Below are 14,847 nucleotides of genomic sequence, written 5' to 3' on the forward strand. Positions count from 1 at the left end.
TTCATAAAAAAATAAAACAATTTTGTCATTGTTTTTCGGAAGCATCAGTTCCATAATTAAGACGTATATAAATTTAACACATAGCTCAAATGACACAAAAAAACTACAACTTATGTAACAAAAAAAAGCTCACACACACAATGAAAAAATAATGGCAGAGAAATTATAAAAAAACAACAGTTTTAATGTAAATTAGGCAAAACAAAAAGCAACAAAAGCACAGGAACATTTGTTTTATTTACATCCTATTGTATAACATTTTTATTCCAAGATACAGGAATATTTTTTAACACATCAAATTGATGAAATTATTATTTTTCTAACATCTATTGATTAAAATAAAATGGGCTTTGTTCATGGGGAAATCCCTTTAATGCTCACTATTTATTATTAGGTAGATGACTTTGTAAAGAAGTATCACTCCAAACCAAAGCTAATAAAGTAACATTTATAAACAAACTAATACCTCTCAACATGTTGAGGTTTTTTTCTGCGGTATAACTGTTTAATTTCCTTTATTTTTCCCTGATTTACTAAATTCTGCTAACATTTTGTCATCAGGTCTTTTAAGAGACAGTCTTTTACAAATGTCGTTGCATTCTTTATGTTGATAAGTAAAGAACATGTATATCCCGTACTTTCCAAAATTGATATGTGTGGCTCCTGGTGTATTGTTGGCTGAATGGATCTGTGGGTCCGTTAGGTAAATTATTGCTTCTCCTTTCTCACTTCCAGTCACCCATCCTGTAAAATTACAGTAAAAGCCTGTGTTATCGCCACCCAAACACAAAATCCCATATATAGATACACTATAATACAATAAAGTTTAATTTAAAAGGGGACTGTATTTGCAACAGACTTTGTTTTATTCCATCGTACAGGCACTTGTAATATAGAATGTCATGTAAAGGTTTGGGCACCACCAGTAAAAATTACTGTTATTGTGAACAGTTAAGCAAGTGGTAGATGAAATGATCTCTAAAAAGCCTAAAGTGGAAGATGACACATTTCCTTTATATTTGAACCCCTTTCCTAGATTGGACGTAATATTCTGTCCATGTGACCTGAGACCTAAGTCCCAAGGACAGAAAATTACGTCACACGCGATCATCAGCGCTCACGGGGATTGCGGCCGGGTGTCAGCTGATTATCACAGCTGACACCCGGCACTATGTGTCGGGGCGGTCACGGACCGCCCCCGGCACATTAACCCCTGGCACATTGCGATCAAACATGATCGCAGTGTATCGGGGGCATAGGAGAGAAGCGCGCAGGGAGGGGGCTCCCTCTGTGCTTCCCTGCGACCCCTGGAGCGACGCAACGTGCTTCGTCGCTCCGAGAGTCCTCCTCCCTGCAGGTCCCCGGATCCAATATGGCCGTGAGGGCCTTCGGAGTCCTGCAGGGAGGCAGCTTCCTCACTGCCTGCTGAAAGCAGGCACGAGGAAGTCTGCAGCAGCGCCTGTCAGATGTCAGCGATCTGACACAAGACAGTGATGTCCCTCCCCCGGGACAATATAAAAAAGTAATAAAAAAAAAACACTTGTAAAAATAATTTTAAAAAAATCCCAAAATAAAAAAAATATATATTCCTTAATAAATTCTTTTTTTCTAAATAAAAAAAACAAAACAATTAATGTACTCAAATTTAGTATCGCCGCATCCGCAATGACCCGCCCTATGAAACTGTCCCACTAGTTAACCCCTTTAGTGAACTCCTTCAAAAAAAAAAAAAAAAAACAAAGCAAAAAAACAATGCTTTATCATCATACTGATAGTAAAATAACGCGCGATCAAACATATGTATATAAATAACCATGGTACTGCTGAAAACGTCATCTTGTCCTGCAAAAAACGAGCCACCACACAGTGTCATCAGCAAAAAAATAAAAAAGTTATAGCTCGCAGAATAAAGCGATACAAAAATAATTATTTTTTAGATAAACTTGGTTTTATTGAATAAAAGCGCCAAAACATAAAAAAACGACATAAAAGAGGTATCGCTGTAATCGTACTGACATGAAGAATAAAACTGCTTTATCAATTTTACCGCTCGCAGAACGGTATAAACACCCCCCCAAAAAAATTGATGAAATGCTGGTTTTTGTTCATTCTGCGTCCCAAAAATCAGAATAAAATAAAACTTAAGAAGCAAAGCATCTGTATATAATACATAAGGGTGGCACAACTGTCACATTAGGAGTAGCATATGACAAATATTTATTTCCTTACAGTAGTGTTCAAAATAATAGCTGTCCAATATGACTAACCAGATTAATCACTGCTTTTTGGCATACATTATATTATCACATATCAAACATTTTACCAGTTGGTGCAGTAGATTCTAAGAAAACCACCAGACTGATTTTGACAGCTGACACCCAGCACTTTAACCCCCAAAAGGCTGCATGGTCCCGATCGTTGCCATGGTGACCGGATGTCGTCATGACGACATTTGGGTCACCAAACCTAGGAAACTTGTTGATCACCTCTCTGTCAGTGCAGAGCTGACAGTTTCTGCAGCATGGAAATGCTGCTTCATCTCCATGCTGCAGAAGCGATCATCCTGCAAAAACTGATTGCCACATAGTGGGACGAAGTAAAAAAAAAGTTAGAAAAAAGTAAAAAAAAAATTTTAAAATAACTGTAAAAATATTTTTTTTTAAAAATCAAAATTAATATTAAAAAACAAAAGATATTGTATCTCAAAATAAATATTTGAATGAAAAAAACAATAAAAAATAAAAAACAAGACTAAAAACAATGCTTTATCATCATACTGCCGAACAAACAGTGAAATAAAACATGATAAAAAAACGGATATAAATAAACATAGTACCGCTGAAGAAATAATTTTGTCGTGCAAAAAACAAGCTGCCATACAGCGTCATCAGCGCAAAAATAAAAAAGTTATAGCTCTCAGAATCAGGCTATGTGCACACGTGTGCAGAAAATTTCTGCATAAAAACCGGACTCCTTCCCAGAAAACGCGCATTTTTGCTGCGCATCCCCAGACATAGAAAACAGCTAGAAATGCAGAATTTTCCGCGAAATTAATGAGCATGCTGCGTTTTTTACCGCGAAGCACATAAAGTGCAAAATGCATTAAAATGAATGGGAAACTTCTTTTAAGCGGTTTTTGAGCGGATTTTTTGGTAAATCCGCGGTGTAAGTTAGCGCTGTTATTCAAGTAGGAGATACTCGCTTAGCCGCCACAAAACCAGATCCGGCACGGGTTTTTCATAAACAATCTCAGTCCATGCGGTTTATTCATGCATCATAAACCATCAAAGCAATAGAAAACTGCATAGCGTCCATGACAGACCTTCACTCTGTCCAGCCTGTGGTCACACAGGTTATGCAATGTTCCATATGCAGGCTCTTCAGCCTCACCGTTATCTCACCCGTCAGGGTTCCCTCATGGCTGCTTCAGCTCACTGCAGACGTCCATTCCCTCCAGGGAACTATCAGGCACGTGCAGACATTAAACACAGCATTCACGTGCTGTCAGGAAAGGAGACACATCTCCCAGTGGGACCTTCCACAACGGACCAACCGGGTCCCAGCATTCACCCATGTGACCTACCCTGGCCACCTTATATGGTCCGTAGCCACGCCCACCGGGTCACATGGCTATGACCTCATCACAGGTCCTTGAACCATTCTCACACTCTTTACAATATCGTTCTTAACCACACCCCTGGGTGGATTTGTAGGTAACTAGCTCCGCCCGTCTCCCCAGCTACCTGGAGACTTCTCCCAGACACATTGAAACAGCACCTCAGCAGTATCACTGCTGATCAACACACAAAAGTTTCCATCTCAAGGCCACCCACCTTGAGATACACAACGGTCATTCAGTATTCTGCCATTCATCCTCTCTCCTAGGACATCCACACAGCGCCCCCTAGCGGACACAGTGGTCACTACACCACAGCGGGAAAACCATGAAAAAAACCGCTGTGTGTGAACACAGCCTAAAACTATGCAAAATAATTATTTTTTCTATAAAATAGTTTTTATTGTATAAAAGCGCCAAAATATAAAAAAAATATAAATGAGGTATCGCTGTAATTGTACTGACCCGAAAAATAAAACTGCCTTATCAATTTTACCACATACGGAACGGTATAAACCCCTTCTCAAAAAAAGTAATTCCTGAATTGCTGATTTTTGTTGGTTCTGCCTCACAAAAATCAGAAAAGAAAGCAATCAAAAAATATCATGTGCCTGAAAATGGTACCAATAAAAACGTCAAGTCGTCCCGCAAAAAATAAGACCTCACATGACTCTGTGGGTCAAAATACGGAAAAATTATAGCTCTCAAAATGTGGTGATGCAAAAACTATTTTTACAATAAAAAGCGTCTTTTAGCGTATGACAGCTGCCAAACATAAAAACTCACCATAAATAGTAAATCAAACCCCCCTTTATCACCCCCTTAGTTAGGGAAAAATAATAAAATTAAAAAAAATGTATTTATTTCCATTTTCCCATTAGGGTTATGGTTAGGGCTAGGGTTAGGGCTAGGGTAAGAGTTAAGTCTAGGGCTGATATCAGGGTTAGGGGTGTGTTGGGGTTAGGGTTGGAGTTAGAATTGTGGGGTTTCCACTGTTTGGGCACATCAGGGGCTCTCCAAACGCAATATGGCGTCTGATCTCAACTCCAGCCAAAAAAGTCAAATGGCGCTGCTTCCCTTCCGAGCTCTGCCATGCGCCCGAATGGTGGTTTACCCCCACATATGGGGTATCAGCGTACTCAGGACAAATTGCACAATAACTTTTGGTGTCCTATTTCCCTTGGGAAAATAAAAATTGGGGGAGAAAAGATCATTTTTGTGGAAAAAATATGATTTTTTAATTGTACGGCTGTACGTTATGAACTTCTGTGAAGCTCTTGGGGGTTCAAAGTTCTCACCACACATCTAGATAAGTTCCATGGGGGGTCTAGTTTCCAAAATGGTGTCACTTGTGGTGAGTTTCCACTGTTTAGGCACATCAGGGGCTCTCCAAACGTGACATGGCGCCCGATCTCAATTCCAACCAATTTTGCGTTGAAAAAGTCAAACGGCGCTTGTTCCCTTCCGAGCTCTGCCATGCGCCGTAACAGTGGCCCACATATCAAGTATCAGCGTACTCAGGACAAATTGCACAATAACTTTTTTAGTCCAATATCTCCTGTTATCCTTGGTAAAATAAAAAAAATTGGACCTGAAGTAATTTTTTTTGTGAAAAAAAGTTAAATGTGGTTGAATGTGGTTTTGAGCACATTGAGGGGTGAAGTTTTTAGAATGGTGTCACTTTTGGGTATTTTCTATCATATAGACCCCTCAAAGTGACTTCAAATGTGATGTGGTCCCTAGAAATAAAATGGTGTTGTAAAAATGAGAAATCGCTGGTCAACTTTTAACCCTTATAACTTCCTAACAAAAAAAAAAAAAATTTGGTTCCAAAATTGTGGTGATCTAAAGTAAACATGTGGGAAATGTTACTTATTAAGTTTTTTGTGTGCCATATCTTTGTGATTTAAGGGCATAAAAATTCAAAGTTGGAAAATTGCGAAATTTTCGCCAAATTTCCATTTTTTTCACAAATAAACGCAAATTATATTTATTAAATTTTACCACTAACATGAATTACAATATGTCACAAGAAACAATGTCAGAATCACCGGCATCCATGGAAGCGTTCCAGAGTTATTACCTCATAAAGGGACAGTCGTCAGAATTGTAAAAATTGGCCCGGGCATTAACATGCGAACCACCCTTGGGAGTAAAGGGGTTAAGCAAAAAAAAAAATATTGTCTTTTCTTACATTTTAAAAATTAAAAAAAGGAAAATGGGCCGATGCAAAAGTTTGGGCAATCTTGGAGGGTTGTGTGCTCAGATAACTTTGACCAAGGATTCAAACCTTAATTAGCCTGTTAGAGTTATGGCTTGTTCACTATCATCGTTAGGAAAGGACACGTGATGCAAATTTCCTGGCATTAAAAAACCCCAGCCTCCTCTATCCTTGCGCCAAAAAACAGCAGCCATGAGTTCTTCTAAGTAGCTGCCTAGAAAATGGTGGAGGTCCACAAAGCAAGAATAGGCCAGAAGAAGATAGCAAAGTGTTTTCAAATTGCCCTTTCCTCAGTTTGAAATGTAATTATGAAATGGAAGTTAAGGATAAGGTCTAGAAGAAAGAGCAAAATTTCACTGAGAGCTGCTCTTAGGATTGCTAGAGAAGCAAATCAGAACTTACACTTGACAACAAAAGACCTTCAGGAAGATTTAGCAAACTCTGGAGTTGTGGTACATTGTTATACTGTTCAAAGACACCTGCACAAATATAGTCTTCATAGAAGAAGAAAACCTCTCCTGTGTCCTCACCATAAAATTCAGTGTCAAAAATATGCAAAAGAACAGCTAAACAAGTCTGATGCATTTCGGAAATAAGTCCTGTGGAATGATGAGGTGAAGATAGAACTCTTTGGCCACAATGATCAAAAGTATGTGTGGAGAAAAAAGGACACAGAGTTTCTTGAAAAGAACATTTCACCAAGCACTAAGCATGGAGGTGGATCAATCATGCTTTTGGTAGAGAGAAGAATGGATGCAATGAAATATCAACAAATTCTTGATGCAAACATAACATGATCTGTAAAAAACTGAAGTTGAAAAGAGGATGGCTTCTATAAAGGAACAAAATGAATAATGATCCTAAACACACATCAAAATCCACAATGAACTACCTCATGCGGATTTCATGTGTTTTTGATGTGGATTTACATGCGGATTTGTATGTGGAATTTTGCGCAGCTTTGTTAGCTAAATAAAGATATATTATTTTTAAAAAATGATGCCATTTTCAAGTCCCATTGTTGATGTGCTTCAACCAAGATAGGCTCTAACCTAGATTCTCCACCCACACACTCTTCCTTCTTCTGATATCATGCCCTTTAACAAGTCTGCTGCGTTTTTGGCACCAAATCTGCATCAAATTCGTAAACCTTTTTACACCTGTGTTTTTGCTGCAGATTTCAGTGACTTAATGGAAGTCAATGGGCGAAAAACACTGCAGATGCGCAAAAAGAATGGACAAGCTGCGGAAAATAAAACGCTACAAATCAGGATGGAATTTTCCACATCATGTGCATAACAATTCTGGATTCTCATTGATTAGCCTTGCTTTAGTAATCCTTTGCGTTTTTGGTGCATTTCCGCACAGAAAAAAACACTGCGGAAATGCAACAAATCCGCATTGTGTGCATATAACCTTTCAGTGTTTTTCACCCACTAAAAGCAAGAGACCAATGTACCCTGACAAAACCACAGTAACAAAAACATACCAAAAAGGCAGCAAAACCTAAGAAAAAACGCAGCAGAAAATAAACAAAACCTGCTTTTTGTAAGCAGCTTAAACTTGGCATAAAAAACAGCAATGTGTGAACATAGCCTTAGGAAGTAGTAAAACTTCCCTAGTTATTTATGATTTAATATAAATGACTGGAATTTAATGCTGTATCCTTTAAACTGCTTCAGGGATCTACAGCTTCCGTTGTGCAGGGGTATACGGGGGGAACCCAATTAACTCAATTCTTGGAAGCAGGTTATTTTGGGGAAAATAAGACTAAGCTCCCTACTCCCTATATTGAGACATAGCCTGGGGAAGCATTTGTGCAGGGGGGCATTTATGTACATTTAATAGAAGTACAGTTATCAAAGTACGGGCAGTTATAACATGGCTGAATCTAACACACTTCTCTATTCTTTTCATACAGGTATTTAACTATTTCAAGCAACTTCACTGAATCCTGCATGTGTCCTACCTATGTAATTCATCTTAGCAGCATATATAATGGTATTTAACTGTTTCAAGCTACTTCACTGAATCCTGCATGTGTCCTACCTATGTAATTCATCTTAGCAGCATATATAATGGTATTTAACTGTTTCAAGCTACTTCACTGAATCCTGCATGTGTCCTACCTATGTAATTCATCTTAGCAGCATATATAATGGTATATAGTCATTTCAACTTACTCTGCTTGTCCCCTTATGCTATGATGTCAAGTAACCTTTAAAAGTGGTTTATGATCCATGAAGGCCTGGACACTTGTTTATCTGCTAACTACATTTATTGTGTCCTGCTGTCTCAACTTAGTTTGATTGATTGCTAACGAGTGAAAAAAAAAAAAAATAAAGTAAGAGATCTTAGAACTGGCCTATATATTCAGACATAGCCTGGGGAAGCAATTATGCAGGGGGGCATTTATGTACATTTATCAAAGTACGGGCAGTTATAACATGGCTGTTAGACATGGCAGGAGACAGGTAAGACAAATTAATAAATCTGTTCCCTATACCTTTGAATTACCACAAATATATACCATATGCATTTGTATAATTTATAACCTGGCTGTTGCATTCACTCACATCCACCACCCTTGCATAAACTCTTTAAACTCCATCCATGTCGGCCCCTCTGTCCTTTCCTCTCCTATGTATATAGCACTCACGCTCTTTTCACATTGCTAAACAGCACAGATTCATTCAGTCGCACCATCCAACACACGAGACGCTCTCACAAATCACTTAACTATCTGCTCACTCTTTCTATCCTCCTTTCCTAGTCGCAGGAGACATCTCTCCCAACCCCGGCCACTCATGTTATAGCAAGTCGAACCCCTCAACTGCTACACTCAGAAACCCTTCTAATCTTATTAATATTCCGTGCATGCCTTCTATCTCTTTTAATTATGCCCTTTGGAATTATCACTCAGTGTGTAATAAACTCTCCTTCATCCATGACTTCTTCCTTTCCGATTCTCTTAACCTTCTGGCTCTTACTAAAACCTGGATCCAGCAGACAGACACCACCGCTGCTGCTATTTCATATGGTGGACTACACTTCTCTCATACCCCAAGATCGGAAAACAGAGCAGGTGGAGGCGTTGGTCTGCTCCTATCACCCAAATGTACCTTTCAGGTTATCCCTCAAGTATCCTCACTCATCTTCCCTTCTTTCGAGGTCTATGCTGTCAAACTATGTCCCCTTCCCAATGTGAGAGGCGGTGGTGGATCATCCTCCGGGCCCCTCCCATCAGCTTCTGGATCACTTTGTCACCTGGCTTCCACACTATCTCTGCTGTGACATCCCCACCCTCATCATGGGAGACTTCAACATTCCCATTACTTTTCCCCTCTCACCATCTGATTCTCACCTTTTATCTCTAACCTCCTCTTTCGGCCTCTCGCAGCATACTAACTCCCCCACGCATGGAGACGTAAACTCCCTCGACTTGGTCTTCTCCCAGCTTTGCTCAGTGGATGATTTCACATACTCCCCTCTCCCGCTCTGACCACAACCTTCTATCATTTTCTATCAAGAACTGCCATCCCGCTCAGGTCACCCCCACTTTCCACACGTTTAGAAACATACAGGCCATTAACACCCAAAAACTTATGAAGAACTTGCAGTCATCATTGGCCCCTATCTCCTCCCTCTCATGTCCTGATTCTGCACTGAAGCATTACAATGAAACACTTCAAAGTGCCCTGGATGAAACTGCACCTCATATACATAGAACAGCGAGGCACAGATGGAGACAACCCTGGCACACGTTGCAAACACGCTTTCTACAGCGGTGCTCCAGGTGCGCCGAACGTCTGGATTTTCTCCACAATCTACCCAAAGATTTCATCCATTATTATGCTTAAAACATAAAACACTGCCCTTCACCTCTCCAAACAAACCTATTTCAACACCCTCATCACCTCACTATCCAATAAACCGAAACGTCTCTTAGACACTTTTTATTCCCTACTCAACCCAAGAGTGCAGGCCCCAACCACGAATCTCCACACTGACAATCTGGCTAATTATTTCAAAGAAAAAATTGACCATATCTAACAGAGAAATTATCTCCCAATCCCCTCATACCATGCACTGTCCTCCCTCCCCCACTGCATCTAGCTCACTCTCTGATTTTGAACCAGTAACAGAAGAAGTAATCAGGCTCCTTGCATCTTCGCGCCCTACCACTTGCACCAGTGACCCCATTCCGTCACATCTCCTCCAGTCCCTTTCCCCTGTTGTCACCACTCACCGAACAAAAATATTTAACCTCTCTCTCTTCCAGTATCTTTCCTTCCTCATTTAAGCATGCCATCATACATCCATTACTTAAAAAACATCCCTCGAACAAAACTGTGCCGCTAACTATAGACCTGTTTCTAATCTTCCCTTCATCTCTAAACTCCTAGAACGCCTGGTTCACGCCCGACTTATCCGCTATCTCTCAGATAACTCTCTCCTCGACCCTCTACAAGCCGGTTCCCGCTCTCTTCACTCTACTGAAACTGCCCTCACTAAAGTCTCTAATGATCTTCTAACAGCTAAATCTAATGGTCTCTACTCCATGCTAATTCTCTTGGATCTCTCCGCAGCATTTGACACTGTGGATCATCAGCTCCTCCTCACTATGCTCCGTTCCATTGGCCTCAAGGACACTGTTCTCTCTTGGTTCTCCTCCTATCTCTCTGACCACTCCTTTACTGTATCTTTTGCTAGCTCCTCCTCCTATCATCTTCCTCTTACTGTTGGGGTTCCTCAAGGATCAGTTCTAGGCCCCCTCCTCTTCTCTTTGTATACTGTCCCTATTGGTCAAGCAATCAGTAGATTTGGGTTCCAGCACCATCTCTATGCTGATGACAACCAATTATACACTTCTCCTGATATCACGCCTGCCTTTTTGGAAAGCACCAGTGATTGTCTTACCACTGTCTCTAACATCATGTTCTCCCTCTATCTGAAACTGGACCTGTCAAAAACTGAACTCCTTGTGTTTCCTCCCTCTACTAACCTACCTATGCTCGACATTGTCATTTCCATGTGTGGTTCCACCATTACTCCCCAGCAACATGCCCGCTGTCTTGGGGTCATACTTGACTCCGAGCTTTCATTCACCCCCCACATATGATCACTAGTTCACTCTTGTTATCTGCACCTCAAAAACATTTCTAGAATTCGACCCTTTCTTACGTTCCACTCTGCAAAAGCTATTACTGTTTATCTTATTCATTCTCGTATGGACTATTGTAACTCTCTACTAATCGGTCTCCCTCTTACCAAACTCTGCCCTCTCTAATCTGTCCTGAATGCTGCAGCTAGGATAATATTCCTCACCAATCGTTATACCGATGCCTCTATCTTGTGCCAGTCCTTACACTGGTTACCCATCCACTTCAGAATTCAGTATAAACTTATTACCCTCACCCACAAAGCACTCCATGGCTCAGCACCACCCTACATCTCCTCACTCATCTCAGCCTACCACCCTACCATAGCCCTCCGTTCTGCTAATGACCTGAGGTTAACATCCACAATAATCAGAACCTCCCACTCCCGTCTCTTTTCACGTGCTGCGTCAATTCTTTGGAATGCACTACCCAGGTTAATATGATTAATCCCCAATCCCCACAGTTTTAAGTGTGTCTAGAAACGCATTTGTTCAGACTGGCCTATCACCTCAACGCATTAACCTAAATATCCCTGTGTGGCTCATTCAAATTTTTTTTTACCATAACCAGGTTCCTCGCATCATGTTTTCACATGCTTTATGCATTTAATAGCCCTCTGTGTCTGTACTGTTACATATTTAGACTGTTAACTGGTTCATGCAGCAACAGGAACACCCGATTCTTACACTAGGTATGGTCCAAACAATAAAAGCAATTGTTACCATTCACCTTCCGTGTCTCCCCTTTATCCTTATAGACTGTAAGCTTGCGAGCAGGGCCCTCACTCCTCTTGGTATCTGTTTTGATCTATGTGTTTATTGGTATGCTGTAATGTCTATTGTCTGTAGAAGTCCCCTCTATAATGTAAAGTGCTGTGGAATATGTTGGCGCTATAGAAATAAAATTATTATTATTATTAGTCCTCATGATTACAACCTGAGAAAAAAACTAAGCAACACCTTAATATTGATGGGTTTACTCCAGTTACGCCTATATGGCAAAACCCAAAGTTGCCGGAAATATTCAGGTTAGAGGGCTTTAGCCCCTGGTGACAAGCAGGGATCCTATTTATAGATCAACTTCAGTTGGATGGAGTCTTTAAAAGTTTTCAGTAGTTAATAGATGAATTCCAGCTACCACATATGTACTTTTTTCAATACCTTCAATTAAGACATGCATGGCATATACAGGAATCCCTTACTCCGCTTAGAACCCACAATCATTTATTATTTTCTATGGTTGGGAACCAGAATCGTGTCGCTGGTGCAATTTCTAGATTTCAATTGCATGTGAAGAAGAATTAAGGTGAAATAAATTAATCAAAACAAATCACATATTATGGCACATTAGCAATGAAATATATATTATAACTAAACCTCAAATTTTACTGCTGTGATTCCTATGATTTAATGTACAGCATCAAATAAAGAAGTCATTATAAATACCCATATTTACAGAGTAATAAACATTTTACTTTTTCTTAATAAATCAACAGTATGTGTGAAAATAAGAAACTGTTATTTTTTTATTTAAAGAAACCCACTTCTTTCTCCTCCTGGACTAATCATTCTCAAAATTCTCAGTTCACTGGTAAAATCTGTCTTTACTGAATACAGAAATTCCCATTAGATAGGAGATGACAGTTGGTGCTCATAAAGTTCTATAGAGAACTGTAACTGACGTTTCAGGAGAACCTGCAGAATGTCTGTCTGCTGTTAGCTCCTCCCTCTATAGAACTTTAAAAGCACTGTCATCTCCTAGCTCAATAATGGGTAAATCTTCACTGAGAACAGATTTTACAGCTAACCCTAATAACAGATGTCTAAGTAGAATACATCCTACATAATTAAGCGGAAATGCATGTAAATATAATATCCATATGTAGTACCTGTATTTTCTTACACTATAGTTGATGTTTGTAAAATCTTACCCTGTAAATCCACCACTATATCAGAGAAATATTCATAGGCAAAATGTCCAAAGGCCAGACCGTACTTGGTGGCTTCATACTCGGTTTTCACAATTTTAGTGTTATTCGTAAGTTTTACAAAATCGCCAAGAATATAAGGCTCCACACTCACACATTCTTTTATGCTTCTTCCTTCCATGATCTGAGACACAGAAATTAAAGATAATCTTTACTAGTCCACATGTTCTGAAACTGGTTATAGACTGGGTGTATTTACATATACAGCTGGCTATAGACTGGGTACTTTCACATATACAGCTGGTTATAGACTGGGTACGCTCACATATACAGCTGGTTATAGACTGGGTGTGTTCACATATACAGCTGGTTATAGACTGGGTGCGCTCACATATACAGCTGGCTATAGACTGGGTACTTTCACATATACAGCTGGTTATAGACTGGGTACGCTCACATATACAGCTAGTTATAGACTGGGTGTGTTCACATATACAGCTGGTTATAGACTGGGTACACTCACATATACAGCTGGTTATAGACTGGGTATGCTCACATATACAGCTGGTTATAGACTGGGTGCGTTCACATATACAGCTGGTTATAGACTGGGTGCGTTCACATATACAGCTGGTTATAGACTGGGTACTTTCACATATACAGCTGGTTATAGACTGGGTACGCTCACATATACAGCTGGTTATAGACTGGTTACGTTCACATATACAGCTGGTTATAGACTGGGTGCGTTCACATATACAGCTGGTTATATAGACTGGGTGCGTTCACATATACAGCTGGTTATAGACTGGGTACTTTCACATATACAGCTGTTATAGACTGGGTACGCTCACATATACAGCTGGTTATAGACTGGTTACGCTCACATATACAGCTGGTTATAGACTGGGTGCGTTCACATATACAGCTGGTTATAGACTGGGTGCGTTCACATATACAGCTGGTTATAGACTGGGTACTTTCACATATACAGCTGTTATAGACTGGGTACGCTCACATATACAGCTGGTTATAGACTGGTTACACTCACATATACAGCTGGTTATAGACTGGGTATGCTCACATATACAGCTGGTTATAGACTGGGTGCGTTCACATATACAGCTGGTTATAGACTGGGTGCGTTCACATATACAGCTGGTTATAGACTGGGTACTTTCACATATACAGCTGGTTATAGACTGGGTACGCTCACATATACAGCTGGTTATAGACTGGTTACGTTCACATATACAGCTGGTTATAGACTGGGTGCGTTCACATATACAGCTGGTTATAGACTGGGTGCGTTCACATATACAGCTGGTTATAGACTGGGTACTTTCACATATACAGCTGTTATAGACTGGGTACGCTCACATATACAGCTGGTTATAGACTGGGTGTGTTCACATATACAGCTGGTTATAGACTGGGTACGCTCACATATACAGCTGGTTATAGACTGGTTACGTTCACATTTACAGCTGGTTATAGACTGGGTACGTTCACATATACAGCTGGTTATAGACTGGTTACGCTCATATATACATATACAGCTGGTTATAGACTGGGTGTGTTCACATATACAGCTGTTATAGACTGGGTACGCTCACATATACAGCTGGTTATAGACTGGGTGTGTTCACATATACAGCTGGTTATAGACTGGGTACGCTCACATATACAGCTGGTTATAGACTGGGTGTGTTCACATATACAGCTGGTTATAGACTGGGTGCGTTCACATATACAGCTGGTTATAGACTGGGTGTGTTCACATATACAGCTGGTTATAGACTGGGTGCGCTCACATATACAGCTGGTTATAGACTGGTTACGTTCACATATACAGCTGGTTATAGACTGGGTGCGTTACATATACAGCTGGTTATAGACTGGTTACGCTCATATATACATA

At 40.0% G+C, this 14,847-nt stretch overlaps 1 protein-coding gene across 7 annotated transcripts in view; it reads right to left on the reverse strand.

Annotated features, from left to right (window-relative positions):
• Window positions 1-218: 218 nt before the first annotated feature.
• Window positions 219-14,847, reverse strand: part of ALPK1 (alpha kinase 1) — a 268,067-nt gene continuing 253,438 nt past the window's right edge. For 6 of the 7 annotated variants that reach the window (XM_073571946.1, XM_073571943.1, XM_073571947.1 and 3 more), the window contains 2 exons: window positions 12,930-13,110; window positions 219-744 (listed from right to left, as the gene is read on the reverse strand). In XM_073571946.1, the coding sequence (XP_073428047.1) occupies window positions 506-744; window positions 12,930-13,110 (420 nt within the window). In that variant the 3' untranslated portion in view covers window positions 219-505. The remainder of the gene's footprint in view (window positions 745-12,929; window positions 13,111-14,847) is intronic. The other variant, XM_073571948.1, reaches the window with a different exon arrangement.

The sequence above is a fragment of the Dendrobates tinctorius genome, unplaced genomic scaffold (assembly GCF_039654945.1).
Source record: "Dendrobates tinctorius isolate UK_male_01 unplaced genomic scaffold, ASM3965494v1 ptg000030l, whole genome shotgun sequence".
In the NCBI taxonomy this organism is placed as follows: Eukaryota; Metazoa; Chordata; class Amphibia; order Anura; family Dendrobatidae; genus Dendrobates; species Dendrobates tinctorius.